General features: G+C 37.1%; 1 protein-coding gene and 1 long non-coding RNA gene across 4 annotated transcripts; one reads left to right on the forward strand and one right to left on the reverse strand.

Annotated features, from left to right (window-relative positions):
• On the reverse strand, positions 5696–7636 carry LOC109711357. The gene is made up of 3 exons (XR_002216578.1): positions 7336–7636; positions 7172–7232; positions 5696–5935 (listed from the first exon to the last, which is right to left on the reverse strand). It is a non-coding gene; the product is annotated as an uncharacterized LOC109711357 (long non-coding RNA).
• Positions 10607–13649, forward strand: LOC109712007. Of its 3 annotated transcripts, none has more exons than XM_020235418.1 (6): positions 10607–10819; positions 11664–11727; positions 12280–12455; positions 12641–12707; positions 12851–12907; positions 13409–13649. In XM_020235418.1, the coding sequence occupies exons 1-5, from the start codon at positions 10664–10666 to the stop codon at positions 12865–12867; spliced, it is 480 nt and encodes a 159-aa protein (XP_020091007.1). In that variant the 5' UTR covers positions 10607–10663; the 3' UTR covers positions 12868–12907; positions 13409–13649. The 3 variants fall into 3 exon arrangements, with proteins under 3 accessions (XP_020091007.1, XP_020091008.1, XP_020091009.1); XM_020235419.1 differs by having other exon boundaries at positions 13455–13649; XM_020235420.1 differs by lacking the exons at positions 12851–12907; positions 13409–13649 and having other exon boundaries at positions 12280–12488.

Raw genomic sequence — 14471 nt, forward strand, 5'->3', positions numbered from 1 at the left:
TCTCCTTACCTTCATTCGTCATTTCCGCAAAAAATAATATTCAAATGACCACAACAAGGGCAATTTTGAAAAAAATTATACTTTTATGTCAGGATTACTAAATTTTATAAACTGAACCAAACGTATTAATGCTATAAACACTGTAATTTAGTATTACATTACTGCATTAAACCAAACGCGCTAATACAACATCAGTAGTAATCTCACGCCGAAATCCAAGATACCTGGATATGTCCAGATACTTTGTAATATTACATAACTCGAACCAAACGGGCCCTTAACAACATTGGTATATGCAGCATTTAGTGTCATATGCTGCTAAAACTTTTAGCAGCATTTCTTGATCATTTAGCAGTATAAATAAATGCCACTAATGACTAATTTTCTAATAATGAATTCTAATCCATAAATCTCACCTTAGCCACCATAGTCAAGCAGCTAGATCCACCATTAGAGAGCTCTTCCAAGCTTCTTCTCCAACTTAAAGCTTTCAAAATCTCCAATTTTTTCTCTTTGATGGAGAAATTACAAGAGAAAGGGAGAGAGAGGTGTTAGAGAGTAAGAAAAAAAGGTTTAGAGAGAAAGAAGGGTTCCTTTTTCTCCCTTTTTTTTTTTCCTGTATAGGTAGAAGACAAAAGAGAGAGTAGGTGAGGTAGGTCTTATCCTTGAGCCCCAACACAATTGCAACTTAATCCCTCTCATTCAATGAAGTTTTCACTCAACCCACAACTTTTGCTTTTAAACTTCTTCCAATTGTCTCATACACCATTTTCTCCATACTTTGCCAATTTAGCCAAAGTTCGAGAAAGTATATTGAAATTCAATACACTACAAAAGGGATAAGATCTAATGGTAAAAAACTTATAAGCAGTAAGTACTTGGTGCTTTTTAAAGCAGCATAGCCGGACTATATATAGAGAGAGAGAGAGAGAGAGAAAGAGAGTGAGAGAGTGGGTGAGTGAGAAAAAGAGTAGGACTTGTGTGATATTAGGAGCATGGAGACCTTCATGCTCCTAAGCCGTTTTTGATGATGGAACTTCCGAATGGACGATTGGCTTTGGAAAATAAATTTTGTGGATTTTTTATAATATTTACATAGTGATCTAAAGGATTAAAAATCAATAATTTTTATGGTTGATGTATGTCGTTTGCTAGTTTAACGGTGTAAAAATATTCAAATCAGATAAAATTTGATAGAAAATTTTTTATATTATTTACAACAAGATCAATATCTCTGATCAAAAATTTTAGTGTCGCATCATAACTTTTTGTAAGATTTTTATTTTCAATCGTTGATTTTGATTCTTTCTTATCACTAGGTAAATGATATCGAAAAATCGCAAAATTTATTTTATAAATAGTTCAAATATTGCTAGCTCAACTCTGACAGAGCCAATGGTCAATTCGAAAGTTTTACATCAAAAATGTCTTAAGAGCACGGAGGCTTCCGTGCTCCTAATAGCACAGGAGTCTTACTCTCTCTCGCTCTCTATCTATATATATGGAGTGTGATATATTGAACCTTAGAAAACTAACAAGGTTGCAGTATGAATTTTTAGTCAGCATTTTTATTTTACAGTGCTTACAGAGTTGGAGATGTTTTGATGCAAAATAGATGCAAAAACGGACTTTGAAATTCAAGATTTAATTTGTGGGACTTAAGTTGAAATATTGACTTTTGAGGGACCTTGTAACGTATCAAATCCCCATTGTGTTGTGCCGAGCTTCTATCAAAGTGATCGAAGCGCGGAGTCGGACGAGTTGGAACGGTCCGCAAAGTGTTTAAAACGCTTTGGAGTGTGTTGCATAGGGGTTAGAGGACCCAGGAGAGCTAGCTGGGAAGTTTTCAGCAAAGTGCTGAAAAACTTTGCTCTCGGGGTCCGGACCCTGTGCAGGGTCCGGACCCCGTAAGCGAAATCAGCCCAGTGCGGGCTGCTGTGAAATGGTGGAATTAGAGGGGCTATTGTGCTATTGTGACATAAGGGGATATTTGTAAGTGAATGGGTGGGTGTTTGGCCTCATTTCCTCTCACCCAACCTCATTTAGGGTTCCCTCTCTCTCTCTAAAACCTTTCTCTCTCTCTCTTCCTCTCTCCCTAGAGCTTGGGCAAGGAGGGGGTTTGATTGGAGAAAAAGCTTGCTAAGGTGGATGAAAGGCTTCCTTGAGGTGGAGGCTAGCTTGAGCAAAGGCTTTGGAGGAAAAGTTTGGAACCTAAAGGTAGGTTTCCATGTTTCTCACTAGGGTTTTGGTATTTGCTCCTAGTATATGCTTCTAGGAGGTGTGTATGGTAGTTTTCTCCATATTTCTCCATGCTAGGGACTTGTTTGGAGAAGATGACATTGTAGAGGGTTGTAAATTAGGGTTTTGTAAATATAAGGTCCAAGTTAGGGATTGATCTCTTATTACCCTAATCGCTAGGTTTTCTAACGCGTTGGTGAGCTCGGTTCAGCGATCCGATGAGTGTACGCGGAGATATTGGCAAAAAAAGCCCATTTCGGCTTTGTTTTGCCGCAGCAAGCGGCGTAGGCGTCTAAAAGTCACGAAATTTGGATCGTGGCATCTTAGCATACCTATAAGGTGGGAGGTGCTATCCGAAATCTCTGAATCTTCTTCTATTTCTATGTTGCCTTTATTTGAGCATGTGTGTGTATAGTAGAATCATGCATCTTAGGGTTATGTGACTTGTATCTATGGTTGGAAAATAATTATATGCTTCTAGGTTAGAGAACATATGAATTGTAATGGACCAATTGTGTTGGGACCCTATGGATGTGTGATATAGACTATGACAATAGTAAACAAAGGTGACATTGATATTAGCGACGAGATTGGCACTGAGAACATAAATGGCTAAACAAGGTTAAACCCATTATAGCATTGTGGCAAGTGTCGCCTAGTGAATGGTATTCATGATAAGGTATAAACCTAATATGGCATTGTGGCTTGTGGCAAGATAGCAAGTGTGGCTATACGTTCCCAAATTGGGGATTGGATCATACTCACATTGAGTCTTGGCTCGAGGGAGATAGCTCCCCCTCAAGTGGTGTGCTCCGGAGTTGTCACCACTGGGCGTGGTTAAAGTCCCCCAGAAGACGGTCCCTAGGGTGGTTCGAGTCCCCCGATCGAAAGGGATTTTGGATTATGAGTTTTGGGGTTAACAAGTGTTAACCAGGTTAATTGGGTGAAGGCCAAGTGAATGTAAAGCATGCATGCATTTATCATCCATGTAATTATCTATCTGTTGACTCAGTTTTCTTGCAGGCATAGTAATAGCATTAGTGTGGTTTGCTATTTCCTTTCCTTTCATTACTTATGCCAGATTAGACCTATTGGGTAAGTCGGCGGGGTCGGCGGCCGAACCTACTGGGAACTACTTTTAATTCTCACACCACCAACCCTGCAGATCCGAGCACAAGCGGAGCGGCGGAGGATCGGGGCAAGGGTATAGCGTCGTAGTTAGCGGCCACCGGAGTTGTAATCATACTATGTATTAGGTTCAACTTTTGTTATGTTGAACATTGTAGTATTAATGTCTCAAGGTTGTAATTCCATATGTTTTGGGTTGTTTGAATGTAAATGTATGAAAAGAAAATGAATGTAATAGTTCTAGTTTACTTGTATTTGGTTAAAAGATAATCAAATGACATATATGTGGTTGTATGTTTAGTTTAGTATATAGTACTTTCACTTGTTATTGGTTGTTGCTTGCCTTCGAGCAAACTGTGTATAATTGCATTCATTTTGTATTGAATTGTTATGATTGTACATGTTGGTAGAGTCTTGGGCGGACAAGGGAGGTGCTGTCCGTTCGGCGTCTGTGGACGTGCCCGAACCGACCAAATTGGTGGTCCCGGAGCGTGACAGACCTAATTGCATTTTTGCTAATTTTTGCATGGAGTCCACGTAGCACCTTAGGTTTTTCATTTTATCTTATTCTGTTCACTTGTAATGTTGGAGAGAGAGACAGAGGGCGTTGGTTGGGATGTAGGCAAGCAAGCTTTGATTCTTTTGTAACAAGCGATCAGCGCGCGCATGTTCTTCGGTGTTTCGACGTCGGGGTTAGTATCGTAAAATTATTATTTCTCATTTAGACTCTTTTGTGAGGGATTTTTGTAAAAACTGAGAATTAGAAACTAATGTTTGATACATTTTAGGAGCTGATTTCATGTGATTCTCACGAGAGATTTCTCGAGCCACTCTAGGGTGTTATGGCTGCCGCTCAGGCTAGGAGAGCAGTAGCACATCATCTCCTTATCCCGACTATCGTTATGTTCCTTAGATCTGTGATATAGGCAGGGTTCCGTATTATCAAAATTGGCGGACTAATTTGTATATTCATATTATATTATTTAATCTATGAGATGAACTATTGACAAAGCTGAGATAATAAAAGTATTTTTGACACCTCCCCATACAGTATATTGAGACATGCATATTTTTCACTATTAGAATTATGTGATATTGTCTTGAAGGCTAATAGAGAGTGACAGATAGTGCGAGACTATAACTATATTTGTGACACTGTGACAATATTATCATGATCTGTTTGATCATCGTATTTGACTTCAACCTACATGGTACTTTGAGTTTGACAGTGATACTATACTCGGTTGGAGTAGCGCCCTGCGAGTGCCACTCCCGAGGTTGGGCTATGAGATATGATTATGGCATGGGTCAGATAGTAGCCTGCGTGGTAGCGGAACACTATAGATGAGTGCTGGACACGAGGTGGCGTAGGCTAGACCTGACTGTTGAGTCGGTCACTATGATCGGGTATTATTGTATTATTTTATTTAGTATCTAATTAATGCATAAAATAAATGATTTACAGTTTTTAGTTACCTTGTAGAGGCATGATAGTAGTAGTTATTTTCAGCAGTAATGCATATTATTACCTGTTCATTTATATTGCTCAGTCATTAACTATTCCTGTCTCTTTTGGACCTAGTAGTGTAAATCGTTGGCGCTGTCGACCGTACCCACTAAGAATTATTTATTATAGTTCTCATATCCTCTTTATTAATATTTTATTTCAGAGCCTTCAGTATCAGTATCAGTGACAGATTGAAGTAAGGGGATCGCGGATAATTAGCATCTTCTACCCTTTTTGTGTGTGTGTAGCTGAATTACCTATCAGTGTATATAGCAGCCTGTACAGTATTTTGAAGTTTGAAGTGGTTAGAGATGTTGTATCATCTTGAGGACTGGTGTGGTAAGGTTTATATATCTATAGTGTTGCTATAGCACATAGTATTTATTTTACTCTGATACCTTCTATTGTTTGATCTTAGTTAATTATTTTTTAACAGGCTTCATTAACGCTTCGCATGTATAAGGTGTATCCTTGTGAATGTGGCGGCAGGTCTGTTGACGTAACCCGGACTTTCGCTGTAATCCGGGGTGTGACAGTCCAGCTACTATACAATTATGAGAAGGATCGCCTTCGTACTCATAGTCGCCTTCGATGATAGAACATTCAAATCAACAATTTATACCATTAAACATGATTTAGAGCATTTGAATCTTCTAGAAATTAATTTCATCATTTTTCGATATCATTTAACCTACGATCAAAAGATCTCAAAATTGATAACTTTTAACGATCGATATAGGATTCTTCCTAGTTTAACGGTATAAAAGAATCAGAATTGGTTGAATATCTTAAATTGAAGGATTCAATCATTCATTTTTAGGATACCGTTAAATTTTAACTGTTCATTTATATAACCGAAACAAAATGTACATACACAACCCAAAAAAAAAAATGATACAATTCATAACCCAAAAGGAAAGTAAATACAACAATATGTACAATGTCTTTCCAAAAACTAGCAATAACTCGGTATTTCTCTAAACTGGTTCATGGGTAGGAGAACTATCTATCCAGCAATCCCTTTACCTCGGTCTAATGCAGTAGGTACAGGTAAACTGGGCTCTGCAAGAAAATGTCAACACAGAAGGCGTGAGAACTGCTAAAAATCAGTAGTCCTCAGTAGGTAACATCATCGACAACAACATCCTACCTACTAGGTCTACCAGAGGCAAAGTAATACAAAACTGCTGAAAGGATAGGGAAAGTAAAACTGCAGTAATATGCTAGCACTACTATGCCTCTAAACTAGATGTCAAATGAATGCATGCATCATGTAGGAGGAAACTCAACTACTAGTAATACTGCCAAAAAATCCAATCTACTGACCGGCTCGAAGGACTAGTCAAGCCCGCATTAGCCTCACGTCTAATCCCTACTAATACGAGTGAGTTACCGACATGAAAATAGTAATACTAAATCAACCCGCCTATCTCTGGAGTGGCACTCAAGGGGAGCGACCCGCTCGAGGATCAAGTGACCAGGTCAAGTGTAAAGTAGGCTATAATCGATGCATAAACTGACTCTCTAGTACCACCATGCATCTACTCCCACGGCTAAAGTAATCAAAATGAGTATAATAATCCGATACTGCCCAAACTGTGGGCATACAAAGATGACCCACACTATCACTAACCCATGCCCAACAACCTGAGCAAAAGGAACAACCCAAAAGTTACAACAGTTGGACTATTCTAGGTTCGGTTTGCATGCAAGATAGTGTGAAATGTTTACATTAGCAAAATGTCACTTATGAAGTTGGGAATTAAGACCAATTCCAATCAGCACAAATACTCCAGGAGCACTCTAATTAAATGAATATAAACAACCTAATACCAGATTTAGTTATGTCAAGTGATGCTAATAATACATATAAACATAATAGAGAGTACGATGCATTCGATGCGTTAAACCCACCTCGACTCACAATCCGGCTAAAAGGAAATAAAAGAAAGCCTCCTCTCAGCCAGCGAATCCAAAGAATGCTACATACAATCACTCACAACCAGCCTAAGGAACTACAAAAGATCGAAAATGCTGAATTGCTAAAATCTGCCATTTCGAGCAAAAAAAAAAAAAAAAAAAAAGAGATTTGCAGAAATTAAATTGGTTAACCATATCCGCTCCGAATAGCAATTCAAATCCCCAGCACCTACCCTAGAACGAAATCGACTAGAAAAGGTCAAGAAAATCTAGGTCACAGTAAGAATTCGGATGGAAATAAAAATTCAATAAAAAATCTAATGAAAATACCTTTTGGTGCCAAAATTTCAAATGAACATGGAATTGATCTCAACTAACCTCTAAACAAGCTATAACCAGCTTCAAGACCACGGGGAAAAGAGGAACTCAAATCAATTCACTGCTAGAAAGAATCGGATTCAAAAAATCATGAGAAGAACTCAGGAACTACCAATTTCAACTCACGAACTGGAATTTCAGCATTTAACTAACTTGTAACTAACCCGAAATTTAGATGATGGAATCCAATTCTAAGCTCTCGTCCGACATCGATCTAATTTTCGAGCAAGCCCCAATCCCGCAGTAGAAAACTCTCAACGAACTCCAAATCCTAGCCCACGGTTGCTAGTGTATCAATTCCAGCCCGCAGGGAGGAAAATGGAAGAATATTTTATGAGAAATTTATGGTTTGGAGGAGTGAAAATGGAGCTTCCTGGTGTTGGTGATAGAAAGGGATCAGCTCAGTTGGGGATGAAGGGGTTTATTTTATAAAAGAAATGAATAGGTAAAATGAGCCCACGGTTCAGAATAAATAACGTTAACCTACCTATCCACTGCTGAAAAATTCGGTTTAGGCGCCCAAAATCATGAACTGACCATCTCAAATCTTAGTTAGTTAATTCGGATTCGGCAAAAATTCGGTACGGTACGGGTATAATTCGGATAAAATTTATCTTCTAATTTTTAAATTCGTTGAAAAATAAGGCTAAAAAACGGATTCGGTAATTATTCGGATACGTGATTTATACAGATATTATACGTGATCATTCTCAAGTAGATGTGTCATCGGCCCATAAAAAGTTACCGGGGACTGTTCTCAGCAAGAAATTCCAGAAAGCTTTAATTTACATCCACACGAAACACATCCTCCAATACATAAATTTTTTAACAACATTCCAAAAGTGCTTCAAAACTCTTTTAACTAAACTCTTTCAATGCTCTGAAATACTACTACTACTAATAATAATAAAAATAATAATATCTATTTGGCTGGAGCAAGACCCCACCACCCTGGTCCTTAATAAACAAAAAGCGCATCGACCCGAACAAGGCCGTACGAGGACAAGAAAAGCATGAGAAGCGAAAGCGCCTTGAAACACAAGAAGCTGGATACAGTTATAAGGAACAAGTTTGCAAAGTCTACTTTCGCGTACTAAACACAGCCACACAGGAACAAGATAATATACTCGAGTGCTCTTTTCATTCAAATAACCTAAAAGAATTAGTTCCTATAAAACATGGGCCGCATCCTACGAAACATTAAAAAGATGGACAGATTGTAAATTCTCTTTACAGTAACAATTGACTGTAATCATCTTGATGACGCCGCCGTTGACTCTTTTCATCAAGCTCCTTCAGATAATCTAGAAACATGAGGAATAGAAAAANATAAATAAAATTATATATATATATATATATATATATATATATATATATATATATATATAGCTAGGCTCCTATGCTTTCGAAAGTACAGAAACCTCCATACTTATAAGTTGTTTTCAATAATGGGACATCCGATTCGGCGATCGGTTCCGTTAGATATGATCTACGCTATTAGAACTACCTAGAAACTAAATTTTTTAAATTTTTGACTTCGTTTGTCTAGTAAATGAGTAGCCTCAAAATGAACGGCTGAAAATAAAAATTTCATAAAAAACAGTGATAAAGGACTCAAATTTCAAATCGGAAGTATTAATCTAGCTATTGATGTTAAGTAGAATTTTCTATTAAATTTCCATCTAATTTGGATACTTCTACACCGTTGAACTTAAAAACGTGCCACATCGGTCGTTAATATAGTTATTTTTTAGACCTTTTGATCGGTTGGTAAATGATGTCAAAAAATTATAAAATTTGGTTTTTAAATAGTTCAAATAGGGTAGATTATATTTAACGGAGCCGATCGTCGAATCGAATTTCCTGTCATCGAAAACAACTTACAAGCACGGAGGTCTACGTACTTTCGAAAGTACAAGAGACTCACTGTATATATATATATATAATTGAGCTCCTATACTTTTAAAAATACCAAGTTATTGGTGCATGTAGATTTTTAGCCATTGGATTAAGAGATATGCGGTTAGGATGATGTGGGCCTCCCAGGGTTAAGTGGGTGGTTGGTTGAATAGTATAATCTAACGGTTGAAAATGATCCGAGTAGTAGATCTAACGATAAAAAACTTACAAGCACCAAGTATTTGGTGCTTTTACAAGCACCATAGCCGGACTATATATATATATATATATATATATATATGAGAGGGAGGTCCACTGCAGACCTCCCCCTCATGCCGTCCACGAGACTGAAATTGCACGGCATCCATGCATTCAAAAGCTCCGATTTTTTTTTACTGTTCATCTTCTCCTTTTCTGCAGACAGGCTCGGGCGAGGAGATGGGATCCGCCGCGGCCCTTGCTCCCGGCGCCGGCGAGGGCGGCAGAGGACGATGATGGCGACGACGCGAGCGGCGATGACGCGAGCAGTGACGAGAGCGGCGACGACTCGACCCTCGGCCGTGAGTCCGCGACCACGATCGCCGATTTTTTGGGCGAATTATTCGCGAATCGCGATTAATTCGCGAATAATTATTTTTTACGAAAAATTCGTGTTTTTTTCTGAACTTTGGGGAAAAATATGAAAAATGTCATTTAATTCGTATATTCAAAAATACCCGAATAATTCGCATATTAAACGCGAATTAACTCAGTCCCAAACAGCCCGAAATACCTTTAAAACTGAAGTGGGCACCCACTGCCGAAGTTTGGATCCTAATCTTGCAGCCAAAACCTACCAATCGCCACCACGTGTCAAAAACGATCGTTAATCACGAGGGAGGCTGCCAAACCCAATTCGGACTCACTCCTGGGCGCTCGAAACTGGGCCTGAAATGACTCTAGTAACAAATACCAAGCGGCAATCCGAATCTGAGTGCCCGGTTCAAACTCTTGGGTGTTCAAAACTGTCAGAACTTCAATTTTGACTTATTTGAATACGCTAAGTCTGTTTTCGTATTCATTACAAGCTAAAATAACTCCGACTCGCCCCGACACTCAACAGATATGCTGATCAGTCATTAATATTGCAATCATTTCGACACCGAAATCATTCGGGAAGCCACATTTCTTTTTAGATACTAAAATTCTAAAGCATTTTATAAACCTTAATAAGATGAGAGTGTACAAGATGTACACCCTTTTGTGCGTACACACATTATTTCTAAATTGAAAACTCCATGGTTTAAATTGAAAATAGCCAATACTTGAGGGGGCCTCAACCATTCTAACCAAAAAAGCAGGAGCTAAGAAGAATTTAATTAAAAAATTGAAAAATAATTTGAGAAAAGAGACAAAATTGCGTTCAAAATTTTATTACATCTTATACTTTTTTGGGATTCATGCTATTCACATGTGAGCTTTATAAAATGGCGGCGTGTGGCTTTAAATAGAAAGAAGAGGCCGGGTTTTGGAATCACTAATAAGTTCTTAATTTGAGGAATTTGTTGGGAGAGTTGCTGCTGCTGCTGCTGCTGCTGCTGCTGCTGCGCTGCGATGGAAGTGAAGAGAGAGGACGCGGCTTCCTCTTCTCCTTCTCCTCCTCCTCCTCCTCCTCCTCATCTTCCTCTTCCTCCTCCTTCAACTGCTGATGAAATCTTTGGCTTATTAAAGGAGGAGGAGGAGGAGGAGGTGGTGGTGGTGGGTTTCTCGGTAATTAATTTTCCTCTTACTCCTCTTTTTCTCACTGTTTATGTATTATAACTATGATCAAAATGTCATTTTTGTTTGAGTTTTGTGGGTGGTTTTCTGGTCACTTGCTCATCTGGGTTTTCAACCTTCTTTAATTACTCTTGCCCTCCTTTCTTCTTCTTTTTTTTCTTCTTCTTCTTCTTCTTCTTTTTAATAATGTACGAGAGTTATATGTGCTAATTTACGGAAGTCATATGAACTACGACCTTTCTTTTGTCGGTGTAATTATTTCGCTATTCAACTTTTTTTTTTCTTTTAAATTTGAACAATTTGATTATCTTTTTTATATTCAGAATTTAATAAGTGTATCATCATTTGTTTATCTTTTGGGAGTTGATAGGAATGTATCAGGCGATCCACGTGGCTAGATTCTCCTTAAAAACAAATGTTATAATTGAGCAAGATTTTACGGTACAGTAGCCATTAAACGGTTCAAATAAGCAAAAAAAAAAAAAAAAAAAAAAAAAAAAAAAAAAGCAAGAAAAGNTTTTTTTTTTTTTTGTTTCATATATGTCTGTCAGAATTTTTCGGGTATTTCATAAATTCTTCTTCTTAATTAAGGATATCTGTTAGACATCTTTACCTTTTTTATTCTTATCAGATCAATGAGAGTGCATGTAATTTATACAATCTGCATGATGCAGTGGAATGAATAATCTAGGAGTATTCCGATCCTACTTTACTCTGCACCTTTATTAATACCTCGCAAATTTTTGCTACTTTGGCAATTTGTGTGTGTGTGTGTGTGTTTCTGCTTCTCTGATCCTATTTTTATTCCTTAATGCAACGTCATTTTGATTTATAGGTCATCGAAAAGGTTTCTCCCACCTCTGATGGTCAAACTGGGAAGGCTCAAAATGCTATTCTAGGTACTTGAATGTATTTTGGGGTATACATAATTGTAGGCTCTTCCTTACTTCTTGCTAGAGCGATAAGGTCGATCGGTAGATTTGTATAACTTTAAGCATGGTTGATCAAGTTGATTTTTGATTGTCGTTTATTCATTTGAAAAGTCCTGAAGCTTGTGATTTGCAATTTTATATATATTTTTTAAAAAAAATTTCAATTACTACTTGCATTTTAGTGGAAGTTGATGTAAAGCGGGGCATTTTGGGTCTGTTTAGCCCTACTGAGGGTGTAGTTTCGGTCCGTTAAGTGCTTTGAAATCTCTCCAATAAACTTGTTTTGGTAGGAGAATTATTACAAGTTTCCAACTATTAAAACTATTACTTTTGTTTTTGGGCCTTAAAATCTCACGGTTTGCATTCTGGAATATATAATACACTTTTCTTTTGAGTGAAGCGCAGAACGAGTTTTATGTTACTTTTGTTTGCCACACGGTCTATATACTTTTAGAGCACTTACTTATGTTGAAGTCGGCAGCAAGCTATATATACTCATATAGCGTAAGCATTTTGTAGATGGAAAACATCAAGAATCTTCGAGCAAGCGTCCGGCCACACAAATGAAAGATGAGAAATCAACTTTCCTCTCTGATCCAACAGAATTGGGCTATTTCGGGTCATCGGTGCATTATGGTGGGCGGGATTTTTACGACTGCTCACAATCGACGGCAACCTCTAAAGTTACCGGCGCTGTAAGTGGTCAGCTTCAAATTCACACATGAAACGTATGATGTGTTTCAACTTGCCTTTAATTTTCCCTTACAAGTTCTCTCTGTTTCCGACAAGTTTTAACTCCGTGTTCTCTCTTTTGCTATGAGAAATTGAAGCCCACTTTTAGCTTTTATAAACTTGTGTCCTTTTGCGTTTGCTTGGTCAGTATACGAGCTATGAGGAGGATGATTTAGATAACTCACGCTTTGCTACAAGAGGTAATTGGTGGCAAGGTATGACAACGAGATGTTAGGAACTTATCTGATTTTTAATCTTTTATTTTTTACTTTTCTCTCTGTTTTTTTTTTTTCTTTTTTTTTTAGTGTGTGCAAGCTTAAGTTATATGATTATTTCCTTTTACTTTTAACCATTTCAGGTTCACTTTACTACTGAAGGAACTCTTACTGCTTGCTCTCTGTGGAATAGTAGGAAGGTACCAGGAAACGATGAACCAGAAAATATACTTCGCATTTAATGCATTTTCTTATCTTAATATATACCATTCCATGTTTGCCTTTAATGTATTTTTCTAGTCATAGTATAATCTATTTCACCATTAAAATTACTACTCATACGTCCCGCTTAATGCTTGGTAGGCATTTTTAACTGTAGCTTTATGTAAATCTACATGCCTAACAATTTTAAGCATAACCAACTTATGTTGTTGTCTCATACAGAATAAAACATGGCTTTTTCTATTGCTATATAATCGTTGTTGGTAAAATCGCCTTTTCTAATCTCATTAAGATTACAGCAAACCTTAATGATAAGTTTATACAGAATCATTTCTGACATGATCAGATGCTCAGCAATACGTGTGCTTTTTCTAAAAGCTCTCCCTCATTTCTTCCTTGTTTCTTCTATTATGCTTAATTTTTTTTTTTTTTTCAATTTCATTATGATTGACATGTACAAACAAATTGCTGTGAATCAGGTACATAGAGCAGTTGCTGTAGATTGATTGCTGTTTACTTATGCAGGCAGTAGTTAAGAGGTGCATGCTGTTTGTTGGACTAAACTAGCTTTGGATTACTTTTTCAGCTGTGTTAGGCCTTACTATCCAACTATTTTTGTTTTGTGGATGTAAGGTCAATGGTGCATCAATGCATGCTTGGTGTATATATGTAAGAAAACAAATCTGCATTTATCAATACTGATTTTACCATTTAATTGTGGCTTTGATTGTGTGAGACAACCGTTGTACTCTAAAAACTTAAACTATTAGAAAATAATATTTATATATTTTTATATTTAACACTCTCTCTCATTTTTGGGCTCGAGATATTTTGCAAGACTCATGACGTGGACTTGAATTAAATGGGAAGAAATTAATAGTGTTAGGAGTCTGACGTGATTCGAACTCATGATCTCTTGCTCTGATACTATATGAAATATATGAAATAACCATTATATTCTAAAAACTTAAGTTATTAGAAAATGGTATTTGTATATTTAACACAGCAATTGCTGTGAACAAGGGGACTAGAAATTGGAACTTGCAAAGTGATCGTGGATCATTACAGAATTGGAACAGCAAAACAATATTTACTCTCATTCGGAATCATACTGAGGGCTATATATATACACAGAGGGAGAGAGAGAGAACGCGCGCTTCGTTGGAGTGTTTTTAGAAACACGAAGTTGTCCGTACTATCAAGTCAGTTTTGATAATGGGACTTTCAATAGGTGATTGCTTTTGTTAGACTTGTTTCAAAGTATTTGACTTCTAAGAAAATAAAGTTCGTGATTGTTCAATATTATTTATCTGGTGATCAAAGATGCTTAAAATTAATAATTTTTATAGTCGATATGTGCCGTTTATAATTTTAATGATGTAAAAATATTCAAATCATGTAAAATTTTTTTTAAAAATTAATCCTATGTAAAATAAAAGGTCTAAAATTTGGATGATATCATCAATTAGTGTGAGATATTTATTCCAAGCTGTTGATTTTGAGCTCGTTCGGTCGCTTTAAGTGATATTGAGAGTCACGAAA

Source organism: Ananas comosus, linkage group 6, assembly GCF_001540865.1.
Source record: "Ananas comosus cultivar F153 linkage group 6, ASM154086v1, whole genome shotgun sequence".
Lineage (NCBI taxonomy): Eukaryota > Viridiplantae > Streptophyta > Magnoliopsida > Poales > Bromeliaceae > Ananas > Ananas comosus.